The 20,080-nt window shown below is 41.2% G+C and overlaps 1 protein-coding gene across 1 annotated transcript; it reads right to left on the reverse strand.

The window, feature by feature from the left end:
- Positions 1–3,074: 3,074 nt before the first annotated feature.
- On the reverse strand, positions 3,075–16,096 carry LOC115653753 (UDP-glucuronosyltransferase 3A2-like). Its single transcript, XM_030567365.1, is given in 8 exon segments — positions 3,075–3,404; positions 4,972–5,191; positions 7,584–7,812; positions 8,215–8,741; positions 8,928–8,929; positions 11,108–11,225; positions 12,801–12,902; positions 16,000–16,096. Coding segments are annotated over 8 exon segments (1,572 nt in total). The 3' UTR covers positions 3,075–3,127.
- Positions 16,097–20,080: the final 3,984 nt, after the last annotated feature.

Raw genomic sequence — 20,080 nt, forward strand, 5'->3', positions numbered from 1 at the left:
TGACCCCTAGATCTTTTTCTGCCATACTCCTTCCTAGACAGTCTCTTCCCATTCTGTATGTGTGAAACTGATTGTTCCTTCCTAAGTGGAGCACTTTGCATTTATCTTTATTGAACTTCATCCTGTTTACCTCAGACCATTTCTCCAATTTGTCCAGATCATTTTGAATTTTGACCCTGTCCTCCAAAGCAGTTGCAATCCCTCCCAGTTTGGTATCGTCCGCAAACTTAATAAGCGTACTTTCTATGCCAACATCTAAATCGTTGATGAAGATATTGAACAGAGCCGGTCCCAAAACAGATCCCTGTGGAACCCCACTTGTTATACCTTTCCAGCAGGATTGGGAGCCATTAATAATTACTCTGAGTACGGTTATCCAGCCAGTTATGCACCCACCTTATAGTAGCCCCGTCTAAATTGTACTTTCCTAGTTTATCTATAAGAATATCATGCGAGACTGTATCAAATGCCTTACTAAAGTCTAGGTATATCACATCCACCGCATCTCCCTTATCCACAAGGCTCGTTATCCTATCAAAGAATGCTATCAGATTAGTTTGACATGATTTGTTCTTTACAAATCTATGCTGGCTATTCCCTATCACCTTACCACCTTCCAAGTGTTTGCAGATGATTTCTTTAATTACTTGCTCCATTATCTTCCCTGGCACAGAAGTTAAACTAACTGGTTTGTAGTTTCCTGGGTTGTTTTTATTTCCCTTTTTATAGATGGGCACTATATTTGCCCTTTTCCAGTCTTCTGGAATCTCCCCCGTCTCCCATGATTTCCCGAAGATAATAGCTAGAGGCTCAGATACCTCTTCTATTAACTCCTTGAGTATTCTAGGATGCATTTCATCAGGTCCTGGTGACTTGCAGGCATCTAACTTTTCTAAGTGATTTTTTACTTGCTCTTTTTTTATTTTATCTTCTAAACCTACCCTCTTCCCATAAGCATTCACTATATTAGACATTCTTTCAGACTTCTCAGTGAAGACCGAAACAAAGAAGTCATTAAGCATCTCTGCCATTTCCAAGTCTTCCGTTACTGTTTCCCCCTTCTCACTGAGCAGTGGGCCTACCCTGTCCTTGGTCTTCCTCTTGCTTCTAATGTATTGATAAAAAGTCGTCTTGTTTCCCTTTATTCCCATAGCTAGTTTGAGCTCATTTTGTGCCTTTGCCTTTCTAATCTTACCTCTGCATTCCTGTGTTATTTGCCTATATTCGTCCTTTGTAATCTGACCTAGTTTCCATTTTTTATATGACGCCTTTTTGTTTTGTAGGTCACGCAAGATCTCATGGTTAAGTCAAGGTGGTCTTTTGCCACATTTTTTATCTTTCCTAACCATCGGAATAGCTTGCTTTTGGGCCCTTAATAGTGTCCCTTTGAAAAACTGCCAACTCTCCTCAGTTGTTTTTCCCCTCAGTCTTGATTCCCATGGGACCTTACCTATCAGCTCTCTGAGCTTACCAAAATCCACCTTCCTGAAATCCATTGTCTCTATTTTGCTGTATTCCCTTCTACCCTTCCTTAGAATTGCAAACTCTATGATTTCATGATCACTTTCACCCAAGCTTCCTTCTACTTTCAAATTCTCAATGAGTTCCTCCCTATTTGTTAAAATCAAGTCTAGAACGGCTTCCCCCCAGGAGCGTTTTCAACTTTCTGAAATAAAAAGTTGTCTGCAATGCAGTCCAGGAACTTATTGGATAGTCTGTGCCCCGTGGTGTTATTTTCCCAACATATATCTGGATAGTTGAAGTCCCCCATCACCACCAAATCTTGGGCTTTGGATGATTTTGTTAGTTTGAAAAAAGCCTCATCCACCTCTTCCACCTGATTAGGTGGCCTGTAGTAGACTCACAGCACGACATCACCCGTGTTTTTATCCCTTTTAGCCTAACCCAGAGAGTCTCAACACTTCCATCTCCTATGTCCATCTCCACCACAGTCCAAGTGTGTACATTTTTAATATATAAGGCAACACCTCCTCCCTTTTTCCCCTATCTATCCTTCCTGAGCAAACTATACCCATCCACACCAACAGTCCAGTCGTGTGTATTATCCTACCAAGTTTCAGTAATGCCAACAATGTCATAGTTGTATTCACTCTTATAATTTATGTTCCTTCTTTTCAGACATCACTTAGGGCTTGATTCTGCAAGGTGCTGAGCACTCTGGCTTTGGGGGGAGGGATAGCTCAGTGGTTTGAACACTGGCCTACTAAACTCAGGGTTGTGTGTTCAATCCTTGAGGTGGGCATTTAGGGATCTGGGGCAAAAATCTGCCTGGGGTTTGCTCCTGCTTTGAGCAGGGGGTAGGACTAGATGACCTCGTGAGGTCCCTTCCAACCATGACATTCTACGATCAGAAGAACTTAGACTTGCTTAACTTTAATCATGTTGGTATTCTCATTGACTTCAATGGGCCTACTCATCTGGCTTAAAGTGAAGAATATAAGTGAGTGCTTCGCTGACCTTGCAGGATTGAGCCCTTAGTGAGGGATGATATTCTCTGGAGCGGCTATTTCTTTGCTAAATGGGATTCTGAAAGTGCATGAGCGATGCTGCATGACTGGAACCAGAATCCTTCTTATCCCAGGTGACTTCTGAGAAGTTAAAAGGGGACATATACAGTTGAATGGAGGGTAGCTTCTGAGCCTGCAACTTAAAAATGAACCGAAATTATTTCAAAACAAATACAGAAGTCTCAGTGATTAACAGGCAAACCAGGCAGACTCAGCAATGACACACAGTATGAAATAAAGTATTTACCTTGTTTTACTTGCCATGACCTGTGTTCCAATTTTGAGCTTTCCGTGCAAGATGTGAGTACATCACAATGTTGTAGCACCCCAGTATTTGTGAACTTATCTCTGAAGTCTGATGCTGGCCATGATGACGAAATAGAAGTGAATTTAAAACCAAACAAACATGCAGCTAGTTTTTGTTTTTTCATCAAAAGTTTATTACATTATTCCATTACAGTTATGTCATACAGAGTGCTTGGATTATCCAGAAAATGTATCATTTACCTCAGTTTCCTTCAAGCAAGTGAGTCATGTCTGCTAACAGCTGCTTCTCATTTTTAAAATGATGGTGTTAACCAAATATGCAATGTTTCAAATTATGTTTGTTTCTGTTTCCCTGAACTGCGGATCCTGAAGACAGCAGTTCTTACGAGCTTAACACAAAGGTAGATAACCCCCAGGACAGACGCTGACAGGAACAACAAAACATACAGTAAGTATTGATGATACCAGGATTGCTGAAAGGTGTAAGGCTGGAGGTGAGCTCCTTCCCTTGCCTGGAGGACATGCTTTATCCATCGTCCCAGGCGTTGATCTGGCAGGAGCGGGTGGGAGTGATGAATTGTGCTCAGAGACATCACTGCGGATTTATACCTGTGTGAAGAGATTAAAATGCAGAGACTTATGGTTATTAAATGATCATAGTTGAAAGCATGGCCAAATGAAGTTCTAAGCTATTGCTCTTGGGCAGGGTTAAATTAAAGCAACCTGGGGCCCCAGCCACACCCTTTATGGGGCCCTTCATGGCCTTGCTTTGGCTCTTCTTGGGGTGGCAGCTGAATGGGGCAATTCACAGCCTTGGACCAAGGGGTCTTGCCTGCCTGAGTTTGCAGTTATGTTTTGTAGGTTCACTTTTCATCCGTAAGGCCAGGTCTGTGCTAAAAAGTTAGGTAGATCTAGCTGCATCGCTTAGGGGTCTGAAAAACTCATGCTCCTGAGTGACGTAGTTTAAGCCAACCTAACTCCTGGGGTAAACAGCACTAGGTTGACACAAGCATTCTTCTGTCTTCCTGAAAGATCCTCACTCATCGCTGTAGTGTCTGCACTGAACCGCGACAGTAGCAGAGCTGCAGCACTTTTAGTGAAGACATAGCCTCGGCATTAGAAACATAATTTAATAAACAAATTAAATCTGCAAATTTGATCTCATCATGGAACTCCAGGAGTGGGGCCCCAGGCAAAGGTTTGTAATGCCTGTGTCTTAATCTAGACCTGCACAAGGCACTTTAGTCATTGTGAATATATATATATATTTATTCTTTGTAACTTTAATGTTAAAAGCATGTATAGAAAACCTGATGTAAAGGATCATCGTCTAATAACCCACTGTCCTCATTTCCCACAACATTTGCTTTCAAAACGTGTGATTTTTGAGGTTTGAATGATCCAGTTTTGAAGGGGCATAGATATTCAATAATGCGCAGTGAAAATAATAACCAATATGTGCAATGAAAACAAAACTGAAAGCCCTGAAAGTGGGGCACAGCTTTTGAATATCTAAATTGTTCCAGAAACAAATATGTGACACATAGTAACTTCACTGGCTACAGCTGTGTACTATGGGCCCAATCCTGTGAAGTACTGACTCCTAACAACTTCCCATTGACATCAACTGTAGTTTTGGCTGCTCAGAACCTTAAACTTAAATTCATACATATATCTGACATTTTTGGCACTGACTTCAGGGGGAGTGGGAATGGGCCATAAATCAGCCTTCACCCTGTTCCCATTTAAATCAATGGTAAAATTTCCGGCCTTAAATACAATAGGAAAATTCAGATCTATAACTTTCTCTTGCTGCAACTCCGTTGATGGTAGCAAGGGTGGAACCTGTAGTTAGGATTAAAGTACAGGGGAGTTGGGAGAGCAGAGTTTTCCTGTCTTTTCTCCTCCATCTAAGGAAGCAGTGTTTCCCCACAACTCTTCCCCCCCCCCTTGGATGGAGAGGTGAGCTCTCCCCCATCCTGTTTAGATCTACTTTAACAACTGCTTGTAGGAGTAGAGCATATGATGACAGAAGTGCCTGCATCTTGTCTACACTACACTGCTGCTTTTGTTAACAATAGTGGAGAATTGTGGATCCAAACTATGCCAATGTAGGCCTCATACCACTGATTTCACAGGGAACAGAATCAAGGCTTAACTACTGACAGGAACATACCTTTTGTCTTCTATAACTTGCTTCATTGGGCGAGTGAATTTGTCAGCTTTAAGCTGGTCTATTCGGAGAGCAATGCCCATATTTTTGGCCTCCACTCGAACCATGTTGTCATGCTGGTCTCCAAAAAGGGGTATTCCCACAACAGGGACCCCATGATAGATAGATTCCATCAAACTGTTCAGTCCCCCGTGGGTAACAAGCAGATGAGCTATAGGATGTCCTGGCCCAAACCAACAGAACATTATATCAGCGGATGAAATTTCAGTGTTTGTGCAGGATTTAAAAGTAATAATTCTTTTGATTTTTATTGATGAATGCGTAGCTTTATAACTTTCTTACTTGTAGTATAATAGGGGCCAGAAGCCCCAATCAAGATCAGGGCCTTATTGTGCTAGATGTAACATTTGATATACCCTGGTCGTCGGTGGGCAGGATTGAACCTGGGACTTCTGGAGCTCAGTGTATGAGCCCCTCCTGCTTGAGCTAAAAGCCTTAAAGCCCTTAGCTAAGGCTGTAGAGCAGACTCATTAATCTCTAAGTAGTCTTGGTACCACTTGATGGGACAGAGCACCACACCCAGGAGGTGTGTGGGTTACACCAGGTATTGTAAAAACACAGTACGAGACAATCTCCTACCTTGAAGAATTAATAATCTAAACAGACAGGACAGTCAAATGGTGGCGGGGGACAGAGAGAGGAACTATAATAGGTAACTGTGACCATTTGGGAAATCTGTCTCTGTAAAACTTGTGAACTCTAGTTAGATTTTATGAACTTTGTATCATTATGCCTCAGTGAATATTGAATCAGCCCTTTGTCGACAGGGACTGTCACCCACAGATAGAGAGCTGTTACAGGAACATCCAAGCTCATTGATATTTGAATAGGTCTACCTTGGCCGTACAGTGAGTTGGCTATAAGGAGTAGCTGAAAGGCAATAAAGTAATTTTTTCCATTCTGCACTTGAGTTGAGAAGTAACCAAAAAATGGATCACCTGAGGGCTCACCTTGGTAACATGGTGGGACTTCGAGGCTGACCAGAAGGGACAGGAAAGTTATAGGAAGACAAGATCTACTTTTAGGGCTAGTCTACACTGGCAGCGCTTTAACGTGCCTCGTGTGGTTGCAGTGCTCAATGAGGGGCATAGCTCCCAGCACTGGGAGCACAGATACCAGCGCTGGGGCACTGTTTACACTGGCACTTTACAGTGCTGCAACTTGCTGTGCTCAAGGAGGTGTTTTTTCACACCCTTGAGTGAGAAAGTTGCAACGCTGTTCATTGCCAGTGTATACAAGCCCTTAGCAGTGCACACTCTCACTGACCAGAACAAGAAAACAAGACTCAACAGGAGGAAGGAAAGAGGAGAGAAGGATCTTGGGACCCTGAAAGGACTGGTGTCACCTGTCCAAGACCCTTTTGGGTTTTGAACACTGAAGGCATGTGTTTTGTGTGTAGGTTTTGTTGTGTTTCTGCACGGATCTGTAAGTCTCTGTTTTTGTATGAGTAAAACAGAGTATGTTTAAGAGCTTACTTTTCAAAGCCTCTGAGTTCCTTGCTTGATTTCTCACATGTCCCCAAATGGGGTAGATTGTAAACTGGAATGTCTATGTGGGTGGAGCTCTGGGGAAGGTGGGTTTAGCTACTAGAGAGACCTGAGTGCTTCAGCACTGGTCTCGGGGATTTGCTGTATGTAGTGAAGAACAGCCGCTCTTTGTACTGGATGTTTTATCCTGTTACATGCACTAAGTTGGAGGGAAGGATATTGCAATAGATCTTACAACATATTCGCTCATGTGAAAGTATCTAAGAGTGACCCCCTCTGTGAGGGAACTATGCAGACAGAAAGTGTAAATGCGAGTACTGAATGAGATCCTGTTCACAGTTCCAAACGGAGAACAGTCAGTTTAAATTGTATATGCACAACCAAACCTGCACTCAGCTGGATTATCACAGGATAGGTGTGTAACTTTGACACATCCCAGTTGTCAGCCGGCGGGATCAAACCTGGGATCTCTGGAGCTTACTGCACGAGCAACAAGCCAGCAGCTGTTAGCTCAGGCTGTAGAGCAGACTCTCATTCGATCTCTCTCTTTAAATGGTCTCGGTGCCACTGGATGGGACAGAACACCACACCCACAAGGTGTGTGCGTTACACATAGATCTGCTCATTCCCTGTTTAACCCTTCTGAGCCTTACAAGTTATGAGTCTGGTCCTGCTCTCATTGAAGTGAATAGGACTTTTGCCTTTAGCCTAATCCTGCTCTATGAAGGCTATTTGTATCAATGGATATTCCAGTGGAAACCTACGAGGATTCCAATTTGCCCGAATACACAAGCATATTTCAATACCTATTGTCAGAATTTTTCCTAGATTTCAGCTACTGTGTTCCTTACGTATCAGAGGGGTAGCCGTGTTAGTCTGGATCTGTAAAAGCAGCAAAGAATCCTGTGGCACCTTATAGACTAACAGAGGTTTTGGAGCATGAGCTTTCGTGGGTGAATACCCACTTCGTCAGATGCATGTCATCTAGGTATTCACCTACAAAAGCTCATGCTCCAAAACCTCTGTTAGTCTATAAGGTGCCACAGGATTCTTCGCTGTGTTCCTTACCTAATAGATCATTCTGAAGGATCCAATCTGCAATTTTCACATTAGATGCCAATTTCAGCTCTTTGGGCCATTTGGAATGCTGACATCTCCAGATCACTCCTTGGGACAGGTGGGCAAAAGCAGTATTCATCTCCTGTAGTACTTCCAAGAGTGGGATTGAGGATAATATTGAGCCCAATGTCACAATGATAAAACCATCTTCTGAGTTTGCTATGAAGTCTTCAAGCTCCTGCACAAACAAGACACAACCTTCAGATCCTAAAATGAGTTCAATTACATTCAAATACTGTAGCTGCTATCTTTAAATGGCATTCACTAATTTCACGATCTTATTATAGTTTATCATTTTATAGCATTTTCCATCCAAAAAAATCTCAAAGCACTTGTCAAACTTTTATTACACCTTTAAATGCTCCACCAAGGTAGGGTAACTATCTATCTGTAAAAATGGGTATAACAATAATCTAATCTAAAACAAAGAGGTTAATGTTCAAATTTTCAGCAGTGGCCTCAAATTTGCATGCCTTAAATTCTATATATCCTACTTAGACCAGCCTAGGACCTGATTTTAATAAGGTGCTGTGTATCCACAGCACCCATTGACTTCATCTTCCAATAGAAGTTTACTCACTTGAGAGAGTGGTTTGGCAGGTTTGGCTAGTAAACCTCCAATATACACAGTATTTGGAAGAAGCAGATGTGCAAATTCAAAGGAGAAGTCAGTGTTATAAATCCATAGTTCTGCTTCTAAGTAGAGCTCAGATAAAACAGGTCTGGACCCTGCTGGGAAATGCTCCTTGATGACATTTTCAAATTTGGTTTGGACTTGATTTTGTACTATGGCTGAAATAAGAGACATTAGTTCTTCACGCTGCCCCAGAAGTCCAGTGGTCAGCTAGTTGGAATAAAATACTGGGACATAGGACAGGGTGCTAGGAATCCCAACTTGTGGTCCATTAGCAAAAGTTCCAGGAAACACTGCAACAAAAGGCAGGCCTAGTTTCTCTGCAACCAAGAAGGAGCAGGGATTAAAACCATCAACCACTGTTATGTCAAACTTTTCATCCTTCAAGGAATTCAGGGTCTCTGATTCGTTTAGTATGACGTGACACTGATAGGCCAAGTGGTTCATGAAATCCAAGTAACGGCTGAGGTCCTCTTTGGGGAAAGATAAGACCATTTAGTTAAGTACTACAGTTTAAGCCTATATTTCCACACAGGGGTATATTCATCTGGTGGCTGAGTGTAAATCTCTGCACACGTTATTGTCATTGATAAATCTCTGCCATGCGAATTTAAATAGGTAATATCTAACTCTTGTATATCAGTTTTTATCAGTAGAACCCCTTTACAAAGGAAATCAGTATCACTGGCCCCATGTTACAAATGATGAAACTTAGGCACAGGGAGAGAAAGTGACTTGCCCAAGATCAGCCAGCAGGCCAATGGTAGAGTCAATAATAGAACCTAGATCTCCTGCCTGGTGTTCTATCCACAAAACACAATGCACCATTATTGGGTTCAGTGTGCAATCGCTGGGCGGTATTTGGTGGCCTGTGATATACAGGAGGTCAAACTAGATGATCTGTTGGTGCCTTCTGACCTTAAACTCTGACACCAGGGGAAAGAAATGTAAAGAGTAACAACAACAAAAAATCAATGAGACTTAGGCACAGGTCCTCCAATGTATTTAGGTGCCTAACTTCCATTGATTTCAATGGGAGTTAGGTGTCTTAACATCTGGATCTAGGCCTTAGCCTAGATCTTTTGAATATCTCACCCATATATCTTCCAGCTGATGCCTATACAGAACTCTTCTTAAAGCTAAAGGGAGTTTCAGGCACAAAGAAGTGAAGACAGCTCCTAATATGATAATTCTGAATAGAGTTGTGGAATTTAATAGGTCAATAACCTACAGCCATTGTTCCAGATAAACTTGTAGCTCAAGCATCCTTTCTCAACTGTGTCCCATGCAACAACTGTTGTTGTTTATATTCTAATGGCATTTGTATTCTGGTGGCTGAGTTTGGTTACCCTTGTGCTCAGCACTGTGCAAACACAAAATTGGAGTCTGTTCTCATTTTGGTTGATTTATGCTACTGCTTAAACTGGATGAAGTTGCAGCAAATTACTATTACTATCACACCAAGCTCTGCAGTTTTGGGGCTTGATCCTGAGGCATCAGTTCTTGGTTGACATGCTGAAGAGTTCAGTGCAGGCTCTGAGTCAAAAACTGTATCTGCATTTGGGTGCTGGCACAGCCCAGAGATTTCTGCATCACGTTCAGCCATCGTGCAACCCAACGCAGATCTGCTGGAACGGGGGGGCAAGGGGAGAAGGGAGATGAGCCAAGATTCAAAATGAGCCAGATTTTCACACTTCTGAACTGTCCCAGTGACCACTGTTTCCTTTCCTCCTCCCCAGTGCAGGATCAAGCTCTTAATGGATAGACAGTGCTTTGCCATGTTTGTCAGTTACATTCAAGGATCAAATTATCTGCTATTGTCAATGGATGAAACGCCACTGCAGTCAATGAAATCACACGCAGAGAAATCGACACTGTGCTTCTGAAATTAGGCTAGTAAAAATGCAGAGCAACTTCACATCTGCAAAAGAGAACTGGGATTAACCTTCTACTTTGACAATTTATTTAAAGTGCAGTGAATGTAGAGCTAATTGAATGATGGAAGAAATTGTGACTTTTTAAATTAATAATTCATAATCTGCCAATCTGATTAGCTCTGGGCCTTTGTCCATGACTTGGGGCTCCTGGTGCTGACTTTTTACCTTTCAGGGAGGCTCCCGCCCTACATATGTGAGCAGGAGTGTTTTGGCTGATTTGGGGCCATCACAAAGGAGGCGAGCCGTCTGACAGATTTGAATTCTCCCAGGTTAGTCAGTGCTGTGTTGACCATTAATTCAGGGACATAAATGGTTCATAGGCCTTCAGCTAGCCCTCTGTGCAGGGATGAATTCTGGGAAGCAGGGAGACAACAACCAGAAATTCTGAACCTTGAAGCAGAAGGTAGAAAATTTCAAACAGACTGAAGTAGTTAATTCCGTATCATTTCATGCTTCCTCTGTTTCTTTGTTTTGGTCCTCATTTGGGTCTTAGCCCCACATTTGAACCTTGGCCATAAAGGAAGAACTACAATGACCAGCCTGAGCACCACACTGTGAAAAGTTCTTTACTTTGGGGGAGAGGAGGAGGAAAAAAAAAAAGGCTGCACAGAGTAGGTCTAATTTTGAAATGAAGAACTTGGTTTTAATGAATAACCTAATTCAGTGCAATTTTATCTTGCAGCAGGTATATCCAGGCATAAACATTGTATTGAACTGTGTGGGTCTGTGAGAGAGAGATGGAGTACAGTCACTCAAAAACTGTATTTTTAAAAGCCCTCTTCACTATCCCAACTGTAATAAACAGGAATTTGATATTTTTAGCTATCAAAAATGGCAGAGCTTTTTCCAGACAGTTTAAACTCCTTAAGAAATTGTGCATAATAATGATGATAAAGTAATACCTGCCCTTCAGTAAATCCTCCGTGTAGTCAGCAAACCACTTCTCATATTCCTTGAGGTAGTCCTGGCTAGCAGACCAAGTTGTAATTTGGTAGGTATCGGGCCGCTCATATTTTCGCCTTAAAAATATGCATAATTAAAAAATTAGACATTTTCCTTAAGCACATCTACATTTAATACAACCTTAATTATTTTTTTGTACAGCCTTATTGGAAAATAAGATTAACATTTTTTTAAAAAGTGAATCTGACTTAGAAATTAATAAGTAGTTTATTTTTTAACCATCCAGGTTTATAAGGATGGGAATCATCCAGTCCCTCAAAGTCCCACAGGAGGAGAAAAAAACTCTCTGGAAACTCACCCTTTTTATCCAAATTTACCCAAATTGTTCCATCTGATAGTTGCTCCCTCCACAGTGGAACGGGCACAGATTTGGCCCACATAACCCACCAATACCCCAAGATTCATCTGAATCTCAGGATTAGCTAAGAGACATGATGGGTTATACAAGCTCCACCCTTTGCAACCTGGGAGTAATGAGGGATTGTGGGCTCAGTCAGCCTTTTCCTGCCACACCTGTGAGAGATGTCAGAAGTGGAGGCAGGAGCTTAAAAAGGGAGAGCACAGCACAACAGATGGCAGACTAGAGTGGAGAGCAGACTTCCAGTCCTCGGCTCCTGGAGAAGGGCTGGTTGAAGGCAAAAGCTCCTTGAGCAACTGTTGCCTGTTGCTGTGCACCCTCCCTAAAGGAAAGGAAAGAGTTGATGCGGCAATTCTTGTATATTAGCCTGTGAGTCCAGTTGGGGCCACAGATTACCAGAAGCCCTCTGATGGAAGAGAGCTTTACTATACCAGTGGAACAGTTATGTTCATTTCTTTTTGAGTTCATTGCCAACCCTGAAAAGGGCAGACTGTCTGGGTCTGAGCATCTTATGACTGGACTGGCATAGTGGAATGCCTGGATATTGCAGACTAGAGGCCAGGTGAATGCAGAAGCCCACCTTGGGCCTTAGGGGGCAACCTGGGCAAGAAATGCAGTGCCAGGGTCCAGAGACATGTATGCAAAGACCCTGTGCTTTTCCTCAGGCTACAGGAGGGCTCACCTCCTTCTGGCTACCTGGAACCATGGTTCCACAGGAGACATGAACATTCACCATGAGTGTGAGTGAGGTTACTGACATGCGTGTCCAGTCTGTCTCCATTAGAACATTGCTGTAAACAACTAACTCTTGTCCCCAAAGTACTTGTGTGTGCTATGATTTAAAAACCCTAATAAACCCCAAGTAGTCCAGAACACTCCTAGATGTTTCTCTTCACTGACGGCTATTGTCCTGCCTAATTCTGTTCCCTACAGTCAGCACTTTCACAGCTTGAGCTGTCATTTAAAAAAATGTTCTTGCAGGATTTAAAAAAAAAATGTTTTTAAATGGCTGAGGCATTTTTTGCTCACATTTGCCAAAAATAGTCACCTGAAAAGGCAGAAAACTCATCCCAGGAGCTGAATGTTTTGAAAAGTTATTAGAAATTGAAAATGGATTTATAATGGAAAATCTTAAGGACCTTAAATATGACAAGAACTAACTGTAGTAATGATCAAAGAGCCTAGCTTGTACCTGCTATGCATATGCTTTTATTAGTTATATATAATATTTATATTACTTTGGTAATAAGCTCTTCTGAGAAAGGTGCCTTTACCTGGGATCATCAGGATGCCTGTCTGTAGTAACATCCAGACTTCATGACCTCTGTTATGAAGGACTTGTGAGGTTTCATCCATCATAAGATAATGGCTTCCTCCTATGGATTAAAAAAAGATGACAGATTATGCAATTTCCATTTTAATATGTAGATAATGCTGACAAATGCTGATAAGTTTGGCTTCAAAAGCAGCAGCAGTAAATGGCGACATTTGCAGTGATATTTATTTATAGTTTAACTATGCAAACAAGCTAAGTTGGGCTAAATTTTTTTCCTGTGGTAACTCCATTTAAGACAATTGGCCCAATAGTGTCCAGTGTTTTTAAGACAAATGTGTCCCTACCCTTTTTTTAAATTTTACTTTTACAAATTGTAAAATGCTAATTTTATAGACCTCATACTGTTAACATCTAGCTGACCATTTTCTATAGAGCCCATTGAGTTATTTGTATTGCAGTAGTGCCCAAAAGACCCCAATCAGCATCAGGGTCCCATTGTGCTTGAGCAGTACAGGCATATGACAAGATATGAAGCCAGAGCCTTAGCTGGTGTCCCTGGAGCTATATCCAAGTGCTGCTTAATGTAAGTGGGAGCTAAGAGTGCTCTGCAGCACTTCACAGCATCAGGCCCTAAGCTCATGGGGCTTGATCCTGTACTACTGAATTCAGACTGACCTGGCCCATGGCCGAACTTTAGAGACTTGTTAGGAAAATATGTAAATGAATAGAGCTTCAAAATGTAAGTCCGTATTGTTACAGGTAGAAGGGTAGATGTTTGTTCAGGTCTTGTGATGTCAGCAAACAAGTCTTGTCTATTACTATAGCTTTAATTCACAGATCAAAAAAGGAATATTAACATTTATGATTATACTTGAGTGAAATAGTATTATTGTCTATATGTCTCTTTGAAGGTTGTGGTAACCTGTATCTCAACTGTTTAATGGATAAATTAGCCTGTGCTAATTGCCAGGATGTTTGAGAGAAGGAGAGTTAAGTCTATTGTTTTCTCAGGCCAAAAGGCTGCTGGAAATGTATAAGAACCTTGGAACATGATCCTTCTTCATCTCAGATCTGCTTTGGATTTCAAGAGGGGGAAACCTTAAGCCACAAGGATTGAGATCCCCAGTCACTGACTGGAGTCACCCTGAATATGGACATTGGACTATAACCTATGGACTATTTCTAAAAGGATTTTGGCAACTACAAGCTCATCTCTGCTATGTATCTGAACCTCAAGAATTGAATTCAAGTCTATATATATACTGATCTTTTAACCAACACTCTATCTTTTTCTTTTTTAGTAAATTTTAGTTCAGTTAATAAGGATTGGCTATAAGCTGTATTTTGGGGTAAAATCTAAGTTATATTTGGACGTGGGTATGTGGCTCATCTTTTGGGGTTGAAAGAACCTTTCTTTTATATGATGAGATAAGATTTTCAGTAATCATCATATCTGACGTGTGTCTGGACAGAGGCCTGAGGCTGGGCATTTTAAGGGAACAGCGTTGTTTAAACTTCTGAGTAACCAGTGAGGTACTACAGAAACTGTTTTGTGCTGGTTTGGTAAATCTAGGTACTGGAATATCCACCAGCTTCTGGGGTTTGTCTGCCCCATTTTGTTTGCAGTTCACTCTAATTGAGTGACTTCAGCTGGCTCCCACAAGCGGCATCGTCACACATGCAATCTGGGATGGAAGCAGCAGTCAGTCTGGAAAAGAAAACAACTTCAAACAAGGTGGGGTGAGTTGTGCCTCTCTGCTGTACAAAGCAGCCTGCTTTGTGTGTGTCTGTTTTTGGTCACTGTGTGTTCTTGTTCTGTGTTCTAAGAATAAAAGTAGTGCAGCCTTTCAGACAGAGTATTTCCTGTTTTTTTTTTAAATCTAATTTCTCTGTTTTGTTTGTGTACTGTTAGGGTGACCAGATGTCCCAATTTTATAGGGACAGTCATGATATTTGGGATTTTCTTATATAGGTGCCTATTGCCCCCCACCCCCTATTCCGATTTTTCACCCTTGCTGTATGATCACCCTATATGCTGTGAAGATAACAGTGACCCACGCCTTCCTCCTCCAACTCAGTGGATTTGCAGAAGAGACTCCTAGCAGCATCCTTCACTCTAGAAACATAGGTTTCTGAGGGGCTCATGTTTTGTAGTGTGGATTCATCTCAGCTCTATCCCTCGCAGGGCCTCTGAAAAACCTACTGAGCTTTGACACAGGTTTAGAGAAGAGGGCTCATGCTGCATTGACAGACCTCTGATTCCCATTCCTTTACTCATCTACAAGTTGCAAAATAGAAGGCCCTGAGTCTTTACTCAAGCAAAACTCCCACCGAAGAACTTCACAACTGGATCTGGTTGTAGTTGGTCTGGGTGGGGGAAACAAAGATTGTGAAGAGATTAATTTGGTTTTATTATCTCCATTATTTTTCACTAGTCAGTACATGAAGTAACAGAGAGTGCTTGCTGTTCCTGAGGCTGAAGTGAGGCATAGCCAGGGGATATTTCCTCACAAGTCTAACCAGCTAGTTATAGGGACATTCGCTGAAGATCCATGGGATCTGAGTTACTGGTGCCAAACTTGCTGTGCATAACAAATATTTGCTGTAACTTCAGTTTAACAGTCCTCCTCTACAGTATGACAGAAATAACACTCCTATCCCGGCAACAAGTCTAATGACAAGGAAAGTAATCCAGAGAAAGTTCACTTGGCTAAATTCCCAGCTAACAAAACAACTGTGACATTCCAAAGGAATGAAAAAAGGCAACGTTAACAAAGAAATACACATTCACTCACATTCCAGAGCAAGAGTAGATCTGAATGCTGTGCAGTCATATGGATTTAAAAAAGCACATTGAACATTGCAATACATGTCCTATAAACAGAGCTCACACCACATACCAGGCATAAGGCTCTCTTTGGATAAGTGTCTTTTGGCCAGCTAGTGTGAGGTTCATTTGAAGTATCACTTCTGCTCTTTCCCATTCCTATCTACTCAGCCTTCCTTTTCTTTGTCTCAGAGCAAAACAGTCTCCCAGTTTGACCACTCCTTTAAAGACATGCACTGCAAACTGTCCCATTCAAGAGAAAAAAAGCCCCTTTTTTGACTTGTCGGAAAACATGCATTTGCTTTAAAAAGCTTGGAAGATTATGCAAGACTCTTGTGCTGTGCTATCCCTTGGCTACCTGAGCACTCACCGATGAAGGAGAGAATCAAGATCTTGAAGGCTTCAGGGAGTAGGAAATGCAGCAGGAAAAGCAAAGTGAGAAGTGGCCCTCTCCCTCCAGCCATCATCCTGCAGCAAGCCACACCTCCAGAACACAAACAGGCAGACTTCCCTGTACCACTCATAATGCTGCACTGCCAAACTCTAGTCAGGAAAGTAGATTATGCCATGTGTGTGTGACACGCAGAAGGAAACCTTGTCCATAACCCATTCAATATCTCAGTTGTGGTTTGCAAAACATGGAGGGCAGTAAGCAGCATGGAGTTAGTTTTACATGGAGTTTGCATAAATCCTAGCAATTGTTCCTGCTCTGAAATCTACGAAAAGTTCCAATGCACTATGCTTTATAAATAAGATCAGTTTAAGTCAAGCTTAGAACTAACATAACAAATAGAGAAAGCAATGTTGTGTAGGTTCATTCTGAACAAGGACACGAAACAATGACCAAAACATGAATTCACAGTAGCCTTGTAAATGTGTAAAATATGTAGTGACTAGAAAAAAGATGGTAGGGAACAGACAGTATATGTGCAATGCGTGAACAGCTTGTGATCTGTATAGAGATTGACAGAGACCTGTGGCACCTTATAGGCTAACAGACGTATTGGAGCATGAGCTTTCGTGGGTGAATACGTAACATGCATCTGACGAAGTGAGTATTCACCCACGAAAGCTCATGCTCCAATAAGTTTGTTAGCCTATAAGGTGCCACAGGACTCTTTGTCCCTTTTTACAGATCCAGACTAACATGGCTACCCGTCTAATACCTGTATAGAGATTGATTCCCAGAAACTAATGAACCAGTGATAGATTATGTGATACGATGTAAAACAGAAGGCACATGTCACAGTTTGCTTTAGAATGGATGTATAAATTCCTTTATCAAGTGATCCATTCCCTGTTATCTGCTCCCAACTTCTGGCAGTCATGTTTAGGGGCAACCAAAGCATGGAGTTGCATCCCTGACCATCTTGGTTAAGAGCCATTGATGGACTTATCCTCCATGAACTTATCCTAATTCTTTTTTGAACCCAGTTATACTTTTGGCTATGAGAACATCCCCTGGCAATGAGTTCCAAAGGTTAACCGTGTGTTGCAGATAAATCTCTGCATTAAGCATCTTCACATAACTTTCATATGACTTTGTATTATGCCTCTATTTTCATACAACTTTGTATCAGATCTTTATATAGGTAACTTTGTATTGACCCTTGGTATAATGTTAAAAAAAGTCTTTTTGCTAGGAGTAGAATAAGCTCTCCCCCTCCCACTTTTAATCAGTTGCCCTGTTGAATGAACGAGGTGTGAATGAGTAAGGTGTGGAAGGCAAGCACCTCCAGACAGCTGCAACGGTTGAAGAGGGCATGGAAACCAGACCCAAGAACAATAAAACTTGTCAAGTGGGCTCACTAAAGAAGAGCAGACATATTGATGGCCTTGGAGGTTAGAAGCAAGCACCTTTTTTTGAAAACACCCTCTTTGAACAGCATTGGGACAACACCCAGAAAGAAGCAGCACAAAGGACCAATGGATAGATACAGGTTTTGAATCTGGTATGGATTTCACGAGAGGAAAGCTGCTATAAATGTGAGGTGTCTTGCAGAGGACCCTGGGTCTCATCTTGTCAACATGGGAGCATCGATCCGGATCGGCAGAAGCCCGGCTCAAACCCTTCCCCATCTAACTCACCTGGCCAGTGAAGTTAAGGGGAGCAACTATTTGGTAACAACAACAAGACACCGTATGCGTGTGTGTGTATATGTGAGTGCATGAGTGTAATATGTATCATATGCATATGATACAGCATTGATTAATACATGTATTACCAATAAATGTGGCTCTTAGCCTTGTTCCCCCGAAAAGATCTTGTGCAGTACTTTAAATACAACAGTGTTGTGTGAAAAAGTACTTCGTTAGGTTAGTTTTAAACCTGCTGTGTACTAATTTCATTGGATGACCCCTAATTCTTGTGTTATGTGAAGGGGTAAATGATGCTTACTTTCGCCACACCATTCCTGATTTTATAGTTCCCCTTAGTCATTCCTTTTTTAATCTTAACTGTCCTGGTCTTATTAATCTCTCCTCATATGGAAGCTGTTCCATACCCCTAATCATTTTTGATGCATTTATTATTACATTTTCCAATTCTAATACATCTTTTTTGAGTTGGGGCAACTAGAACTGCACATACTAGCGCAGGTAAGGTAGAGAGCCTTATTAGGAGAGCAGCAGCCATGAGCCAAAGTGTGGGTACCATCGGTTTATATAGTGTCATTTTGATATTTTCTGTGATATTTATCCCATTCCTAATAGTTCCTACTATTCTGTTAGCTTTTTTTTGACTGCTGCTGCACATAGAGAACTAGCCACAATGTCTCCAAGATCTTTTTTGAGTGGTAAGCAACTAATGTAGACCCCATCCTTTTGTATTTATAGTTTGGAAAACATAATCCCATGTGCATTACTTTATACTCATCAACACTGAATTTCATCTGAAATTTTGTTGCCCAGTCACCCAGTTTAGTGAGAACCCTTTGTAACTCTTCACGGTCAGCTTTGGACTTAATTATCTTAAGTAATTTTGATCATCTGCAAACTTTTCCACCTCACTGTTCAACTTCTTTTCCAGATCATTTATGAATATTTTGAAAAACACAGGCCCCAGTACAGATCATTGGAGGGTCCCACTGTTTACCTCTCTTCATTGTGAAAAATTACCACTTATTCCTGCTTTTTGTTTACTATCTTTTAATCAGTTCATGATTTATGAGACCATCTTCCCCCATATCTCATGACTGCTTCTTTTGCTTAAGTGCCTTTGGTGTGGGACTTTGTTAATGGCTTTCTGAAAGTCAAAATACACCACACTGACTGTATCACCCTTGTTCACATGCTTGTTGACACCTCAAAGAAATCTAATAGATTGGTCATGCACGAGTGTCCTTTAAAGAAGCCATGTTGACTCTTTTCCCCCAACATGTTGTTTTCATCTTTGTATCTGATAATTCTGTTCTTTACTATAGTTTCAATCAGTGTGCCTAGCACTAAAGTTAGGTTTACCAGCCGGTAATTGCCAGGATCGCCTCTGGAGCCTTTCTAAAAAATGTACATTATTTATCTGCCAGTCAGATACAGAGGCTGATTTAAGCAATAGGTTTATAGCATAGTTATTAGTTCTGCAATTTCATATTGTATTTTCTTTTTTTCTTGGGTGAATACCATCTGGTCCTGGTGACTTATTACTGGTTAATTTTAACTATTTGTTCCACAACCTCCTCTATTCACCCCTCAATCTGGAACTGTTCCTCAGATTTGTCACCTAAAAAAATGACTTTTTTTCCTCAGTAGGATTTGACTTCCAACTTATAAAGGATATATTTTTCCCTCTAACTGCCTCTTTTACTCTGTTTAGCCAGGGTGGCATTTTTACATTTTTGGTCCTTTTACTTTTTTTCTTTTTTAATTTGGAATATAGTAGTATTTAGTCTGAACCTCTATAAGGATGTTTTTAAATAGTTTCCATGCAGCTTGCTGTCACCTGATCTATAGATTATGTGTTAATTATGTAGATTACTTAAGAATTCCCAGTTTCACTTTGAGGGTTGGCAGATCCTTGTCCCAAGATAAGGCCCAATATTACTAAAATTACTATATAGCCGGGAACCCCAATGTGGACATTTGCAACACTCATGCTATAGGACTCTTCTATATTTACAAATAGAGTATTAATCCATGTAGCAAAGTCACAAACACTAACTCAGTAAGGTAGAGAGCCTTATTAGGAGAGCAGCGGCCATGAGCCAAGAAGCAGAAAGTCACATCCTTACATTCCTTCTAAATTATATCAAAACAATGTAATATTGGGCTGTTAAGAAGGCGCCGCTCCTAATAGTACCCGCCATCACCAGATAAGCAAGGAATCTCTTAAGACGTTTAAAGAAAACCCTTGATAGCATTCTGTCCGGCAAGGAATCACTTATCAACACTTGTGATTGCATAACTAATTTTTAAGATTTAAATCAACTAAGGTGGTGGGATATGATTAGTTAAAC

The sequence above is a fragment of the Gopherus evgoodei genome, chromosome 6 (assembly GCF_007399415.2).
Source record: "Gopherus evgoodei ecotype Sinaloan lineage chromosome 6, rGopEvg1_v1.p, whole genome shotgun sequence".
Taxonomy (NCBI): domain Eukaryota; kingdom Metazoa; phylum Chordata; order Testudines; family Testudinidae; genus Gopherus; species Gopherus evgoodei.